The sequence below is a fragment of the Phyllobates terribilis genome, unplaced genomic scaffold, assembly GCF_046119375.1.
Source record: "Phyllobates terribilis strain yellow unplaced genomic scaffold, ASM4611937v1 Scaffold_8__6_contigs__length_399053987, whole genome shotgun sequence".
NCBI classification, from domain to species: domain Eukaryota; kingdom Metazoa; phylum Chordata; class Amphibia; order Anura; family Dendrobatidae; genus Phyllobates; species Phyllobates terribilis.
In genome coordinates, this window is record NW_027362768.1 from 146681265 (window position 1) to 146689115 (window position 7851).

General features: G+C 40.7%; 1 protein-coding gene across 1 annotated transcript in view; it reads right to left on the reverse strand.

Annotated features, from left to right (window-relative positions):
* The window catches only part of SHISAL2A (shisa like 2A), a 142818-nt gene extending 136876 nt beyond the window's left edge, over nt 1-5942 (reverse strand). The window contains exon 1 of the mRNA XM_073642632.1: nt 5564-5942. Coding sequence (XP_073498733.1) covers nt 5564-5862 — 299 coding nt within the window. The 5' untranslated portion in view covers nt 5863-5942. The remainder of the gene's footprint in view (nt 1-5563) is intronic.
* Nucleotides 5943-7851: the final 1909 nt, after the last annotated feature.

The window sequence follows — 7851 nt, forward strand, 5'->3', positions numbered from 1 at the left end:
TCACTTGCCGTGACCTCCAGCCCGTTCTTCCAGAGACTGCCCTGATCACTTGCCGTGACCTCCTGCCCGTACACCCAGAGACTGTCCCGGTCACCTGCTGTGACTGCCTGCCTGGTCGCCACCCGCTCCCTTACAAGGACCGCTCCCTTGTATAGTAGCCCAGAGGTTCCGCCTCCCAGACCCGTTACAGTATCCATATAAATGGCCCACCCTGTATATGTGTGTGTGAGTAATGTGTGTATCTAAATAAATAAAATAAATACTTTCTTGTTCTCCCATAACTGTATATATTTGGGTAAGTATATGTGTGAATGTGTGCATACATGTGTGTAATGTGTATATATACAGCTCTGGCAAAAATTAAGAGACCTCTGCAAAATTGTCATTTTCTCTGATTTTTCTCTTTATAGATATATTTTTGAGTACAATGTACATTGTTGTTTTATTCTATAAACTACTGACATGTCTCCGAAATTCAAAGCTAAAAATGTTGTATTTATTTGCAGCAAATGAGAAATTGTCAAAATAATAAAAAAGAAACCGTGCTTTCAGACCTCAAATAATGCAAAGAAAACAAGTTCTTATTCATTTAGAAACAACAATACTCAGGCTTTAACTCAGGAAGAGTTCAGAAATCAATATTTGGTGGAATAACCATGATGGTTAATCACAGCTTTCATGCGTCTTGGCTGCTTTCCACCAGTCTTTCACACTGCTTTTGGGTGACCTTATGCCACTCCTGGCACAATAATGTAAGCAGTTCTTCTTTGTTTGGTGGCTTATGACTATCCATCTTCCTCTTGATTACATTCCAGAGGTTTTCACTGGGGTTCAGGTCTGGAGATTGGGTTGGCCATGACAGGGTCTTGATGTGCTGCTCCATCATCCACACATTGATTGACCTAGCTGTGTGGCATGGGGCATTGTCCTGCTGGAAGAACCAGTCCTCAGAGTTGGGGAACATTTCCTGAGCAGCAGGAAGCAAGTGTTTTTCAAGGATAACCTTGTATGCGGCTTGATTCATACATCCTTCGCAAAGATTAACTTGCCCAATTCCAGCCTTGCTGAAGCATCCCCAGATCATCACCGATCCTTCACCAAATTTCACAGTGGGTGCAAGACACTGTGGCTTGTATGCCTCTCCAGGTCTTCGTCTAACCATTAGACGACCAGGTGTTGGGCAAAGCTGAAAATTAGACTCATCAGAGAAGATTACCTTACTCCAGTCCTCTATGGTCCAATCCTTATGGTCTTTGGCAAACTTCAGCCTGGCTCTCCTTTGCTTCTCATTGATGAAAGGCTTTTTTCTAGCTTTACATGACTTGAGGCCTCTAGGAGCCTGTTATCAACTGTTCTTGCCGTGCACTTCACCCCAGCTGCCATTTGTCATTCCTTTTTAGGTCACTTGATGTCATCCTGCGGTTCCTGAGTGACATTCAAATAAGATGACGGTCATCCCGGTCACGGAGAGTCGCTTTCGCCCTCTGCCGGTCTGTAGCTTTGTTGTCCCCAATGTCTGCTGCTTGACCTTGTTGTAATGGACTGCCGTCTTCAATATTTTAAGGATGGAGGCAACATGACGCTCACTGTATCCCTCTGCTAGTAAAGCCAGAATTGAGCCCTTCTTCTCCTCACTCAAGACTTTTCTTTTCAACTCCTTTGACATGGTTAAAAGTTATTTTTTCATTCAAATTACTTTTGGGCTCTTCCTAGAACTTGTTTTGCCATCCAGCTTGTCCTATTGCAAGAGGATTGTGAAGACCACAGCAGTGTTTTTTATATTTTCCCTCGTTACATAAGATTTGGTTCAGGTGATCACCTAATCAGAAGCACATTAAGTAGAATGAGGTGGACTGTGGAGGGAATTCAACTGACACTGGAATGGAATGGCTGTCAGACATGGAGAGAAAACTGTGCAGTGGTCTCTTAATTTTTGCCAGAGCTGTGTGTGTGTGTGTGTAATGTGTGCATATACGTGTGTAATGTGTGTGTCTATATGTGGGTTATGTGTAATATAAGTGTACTAATTATATGGTTGTATCTGTCTTTAAAAGGCTAATTACCCCATTGTGTGCTGAAAGTTTACAGTATGTAGTGATACTCAACTTTGCAGACTTCATTTGCTGCATACACAAAGGTCCTTGACTAATCAAAAAGACATGCACTACTGGCGGACGAGTCCTGCCCCGTCTGCTGATAACATGCCCATTGGGACGTGACTGAGATCCCTGATCGGGCCTCACTCTCTCCTCCCGGAACTTTGCATCTCACGGCTGCTTGTTGTGAACACTTCTTCAGGAGTGTGACTTTAAGCCTGAGGCGAAGTTCACAAGCAACCGCGGTATACAAAGTTCTAGGAGAAGAGAGTAAGGCTGGATCCGGGATCACAGTCATACCTCAGTGAGCGTGCTATCCTCAGACGGGGCAGGACTGGTCCCCCCATAGTGCATGCCTTGCCAACTACTCAACTTTTTTCCAACTTTTTATATATAGTGAAAGAAATTTGAAAAGGTGAGTATCACTACATATTGTAAACTTTTCCCACACAATGGGGTCGACAGTAATCAGCCTTAAAAGACCGATGCAGCCATACAATTAGTTCATAAGTGACGATCCAGCTGTCAGCTTCCCTTTAAGTTCTAGATGTGTGTCCATATTGCAACTTTTTGTTGGGTGATGAAATGTCGAGGTTCAGCTCTGCTAAGGACCCTGTGAGTACAATCGCCTATCTCAGCTATCTTTCCACTCCTGCTCGCTACGTCAAGGAATCTTCTATCCAGCTCATCTCCATGTCCATCTTCTGTGGGTGTTGGTGGCAGGAGTAATTATACATCACCAGCCCTTATACTAAATGTGACAACCAATGATCTTAGTGACACTAGAGATCCAGAGTTGTCACCTGCTGTCCTCTTCTTCTGTCGGCAGGTAAAAGTTGAAGCATAGTCAGACTGCTGCTTAGCAAACAGCTAGAATATCATCCATTAGGGAGTATTTAGAACATAGCATGTAGCCTGCAGCTATAGCGAGCACCCAGTACTCACATTTTCGACCAGGGGATTTTTGACAGCAAATATATAAGTGTAATAAGCAATCTGGCAGGAAAAATCCTGTAACTGAATTACAGGAATATTTCCATATACACAGGATTAAATTAGTTGCAATATTTTTACAACTAAGGATAAAGCTCTATGGTTAGTAATGAGTACAAGTGCTCGTTACTCGAGTTTGCCTAGTCTGCTCAGGTATGCAATGAGTATCGCGGGTGCTTGAGTAACATGTTCGAGTCCCCGCGGCCGCATGTTTTGCGGCTGTTATACAGTCACAAAACAAGCAGGGATTGCCCGTGTTTGTCCCTGAATGTGTATTTGGGCATCAGGGCTCTGGGTAATCCAGAATACTTCCTGGTAGGTTTTGGCAGCACCAGTGAAATTTGCTAACTCTTTAAAGTGTATGTTCACTATATACATATGGCATGCGGAATAATAATTCTGCATCATAACACTTTTCTGAAAAACTTTAGAGCAGAAATCTCTAAGCATTACCTGCTGGCTGGGTGTAAAGACTGCTCGTCTGATTCACATTTCTGTCTACTACCCTACATGTGCTCTCCATTCTGATAATCGTCTAAGAGTAACATTTTCCATAATCCAAACCTCTCACTCCCATTTCTCAAACTTTTCTCGTGCTGCACCAGTTTTCTCGGATGCGCTACCCCAGACAATCCAGTTGATTCCCAGTATTCACAGTTTTAAGCTTGCCTAAAACGCATTCTTTTAGGCAGGTCTATCTCTTTCTCTCGCGAATCTAACTGTTCTCAGTTCTCACCCCATGTCTCCTCAGAATCTTGTCCTTTTTCCACCAGCTCTATGCACTCAGTAGCACTTTGTGTAGTTTTACATAAATACACTTATTTATTATAAAGACAGCTGGATCATACACTGCAAGCATTTTTTACCTTTGGAGTCACCCGTATGGACCCTCACTCATATTGTTCCTCTGAATTGTAAAGTGCTGCTGAACATGTTGGCGCTATATAAATACGATTATTCTCATTATTTTAAAAAGTTGGATCTTTACACCAGGTACAACAACCTCAAGTAGAAAGAAAACGTATTATTGGATGATACTATCAAAAAAGTTTTGTTGACCGAGTAGCAACCAGCAGAATTGTGAATTCAGCTCAGGGCTACAATACAGGCTATAACTTAGAGCTGCACAGATAATATCAATATCCTGTGGTTGCAGCAAACATTACATGTTATTACTATAAGTAAGAAAATCTTAGGGCTCTTTCACATGTCCGTGGAATTCAGCCCCATGTCGGATCACAATGCACAGACTGGCCGCCCATCTCCTGAGCTGAGTGTGACAGCTTTAGAGAAATATATGAAGCTGTCACATTCGGGTCTGGAGAACTGCGGCCAGTCCGAGATCGAACCGAATTGTACGGACGTGTGAAAGCCGTCAGTAATATGTTGTATTATTAGATATCAAGAACTTTCTACAACTTTACAGAGATATCAAGAACTTTCTACAACTTTACAGAGCTCAAGAACTTTCTACAACTTTACAGAGATCAAGAACTTTCTACAACTTTACAGAGCTCAAGAACTTTCTACAACTTTACAGCGATCAAGAACTTTCTACAACTTTACAGAGAACTCATCTCTACCAACCAATGTTGTTATGTTTTACCTCATGGTATGTAGCAACTCAATGTTTTCCTGAAGTTGGCAGAGCTGAGTTTACAATTTGGTGCAACTCCTTTTGGATAAAATATTACAAAATTTAATTCATAAGAGCGCAAGAAACCCTCCTGCTACATAGTAACTCAATAAGTCATGATCCTTCACCAAAGAATCATGTTACAAAGAGTGCTCGTTATTGGAGTTTGCCAAGGGTACCCGGGTATGCGCCGAGTATCGGGGGTGCTCGAGTGACATGTTCGAGTCCTCGCGGCTGTTAGACAAAAAACATGCGGGGATTGCTTGCGTTTGTCGGGCAATCCCCTCATGTTTTGTAGCTGTCTAACATCCGCAAAACATCCAGCTGCGAGGACTCAAACATCTCACTCGAGCCCCCGCGATACTCGGTGCATACCCGAGCCCCCTCGTCAAACTCGAGTAACGAGCACTTGCGCTCATCGCTAGTTACAAATTCAGTTCTGTTACTTTTCCAAAATTGTATAAATAAGAAAGCAAAAAAAAAATAATAATAACTTTTTTAGAGATTTTAGGCTCTGTTCACATGTTCCATTTCAGGATCAGACAATCGGAATAAGTGATCGGTTTCAACAGTTATGCAAACGGCATCAGAGGGGCTCTATTGATTATTGTGGGGTCTGTCGAAATAATATTTTTTTACAACGGAAGAAAAAGTTCTGCATAATGGATTTTTTTTTTCCATTCTAAAACTTGAACATCCAACGGACTCGATGACTGATGCATAGGGTCACTTATTCAATATGCGGACATGTGAATAGAGCCTTAGTCGGTTGTTTCTTGACTATCCAAGTAAGTTCATGCATCCCAAACGAATACAGCGGGCGAGACAGCAGTCTTACCTCAGCCACCACATGTAACTGTGCTCATAAGGGAAAAAACTGTTGGGGTCATCACAGCAATATTTGAAGTCCTTAAATCCACAGCAATATATGGCTCCCAGGTCACTATCCGCCCTTGGACAGCTAAAAGCCCCAACCAGCACCTTCTCCACTGTGGTGTAACTGGAGCACTGTGCACTCATAGTCCTCCTGTGTGCTTCACCAAGTAAGCAACATGAAAAGACACCAGGAGCTCCAATGTTACCACCATCCCATGGGCAAAAAGATGAATGCTTTAGTCCTGAGAAGAAGCATGGCATGAGATCCTCAGAGCTGCATCTTCAGCATCACCGCTCTCATCAGGACCACAAGTGATGCTCCCTATATACAAGCGGCTGCGATAACCGCTTGTTGGCACAAAACGCATCTCTGTCTCCCTCTGGTGGCGACGGGCTGAACAACATATGACAGATGCGAAAAGTCTTTCAATTGCTCACAACAACATTAATATGCAAAATAAAAATAAAAACAAAGCTAAATATTTACTGCAATATTACGTAAAGGTTCAAGCAAAACTCAATAATAATCTGAATGATTGCAAGCGACCCTATAAAGTATATGATTTTATTTCCAATCTCTACTATGTACTTTCTTCATAAACATTTTTGCTTTTGCAGTCATTTGTGGGGGGTTTTTTCATTCTTCCATGATTTTTATGGGATGGGTTGTATTTTCAAGCAGTATTATTTTAGTCTACGTACTTAACTTTAATTCATGTTTTGGAAGGAATTGGGGGGAAAAAAAGCAATTCTGCCATTGTTTTATTTGATTTTAATGACCTTCACCATGCAATCTAAATTATATAAATGACAAAATGACAATAGTACATTTTTATATTTTTTTTATGTTTTACTACTTTTGCACAATAAAAAAAAAAAAAGTTTTTAGAAAATAACTTGTTTTTGTATTGCTGTATTCCAAAATCCATAACTTTTTTTACTTTTTTTGTAGCTTTATGGAGGCTTGTTTCCTTAAAGGTGTTTCCACTATTTATATATTATACACCTAGGTCATTAAAATCATATTGGTGGGGCACTTAATTTCAATAGGAGCTTAGCTGTAGTACCCTGAAACGGCCACTATGCAGTGTATGGCGCTGTGCAGTTCTGGCTTTATGCACGGTTTACATCCAGTTGTCAGCAGAGCTGAAAACAGCTGATTGGTGGGAGTTTTGGGTGTTGGACCCTCGCCAATCTTATATTGATAACCTTTACTAATGCTAAGTTGTCAATATCTAAGTAGTGGACAACCCCTTTAAATCTCCATTTTGGAAAAGATACAATTTTTTAGTACTTTTCACATATACTTTTGGGAGGAAGAATAAACAATCTGCAATTTTTGCATGGATTTATATTCATTTTTTTTCAAGAGAATTGCCAAATCAATTATAACCAATTAAATTACTTTGTTATTTATTCCTCATGGAATAATTTTATAGGTTGTTACAGAAGCGGTAGTACCTTTTTTTGTACAGTTTTTACCTTTTGTATATTATGTTACTGTGGAAATGAATCTTCTGGGGGAAAAAATTAATCAGCATGAAGTGGCTAATAATAGTGAACCATGGATCGAAGGGGTATTTTAACTGTTGAAATATCTGTCATAGCCATAGATGATGTGATAAGTATCTATATCACATAGGTCAGGGTTCAACCTCTGGGATCACCACTTATCAGGAGCAAAGGAGTCTTACAGAGCACATGTTGTTATGAAAAAAATACAGTAGTGTCATAAGTTTACACCTCTATGAATATGACTATGTATATGACTAGCAACAAACTATTTTTAAAGAGAGGGTTCCAAGTGCATTGGTGTCCACAACAAAAACAGTAAAATGATCTTTTGGAAAGAAAACCTATCTAAAAAGTTGGCAGTTTTTAGATAGGTTTTCTTTCCAAAAGATCATAAAATTCTGTCTTACTGCTGCCACCACTAGGGGGAGCCCATTGCATCGGGATTTATACAGCTCTCACTGAACTCAAGAATAAATTTATATGCAGACAGCTCCACCTGGTGGTGGCAGAAAGAGTTCCAGCCTGATACCATACTTTCAAGTAACTTTTCAGAATAAGCTATCCTGTGTGTGTAGATAAGGAATTAAACTATTTCTGGCCATTATATAACTCGTATAAGTTCTCCAGGACTGTGAAGTTCATCGAAGTTCACCAGTTTTCTCGCTTGGAAGGTTCTATTTATTAATTTGCAATTAACTCTGAGCTGGTGGGAGGAGACTAGCTGCTATGATGTAT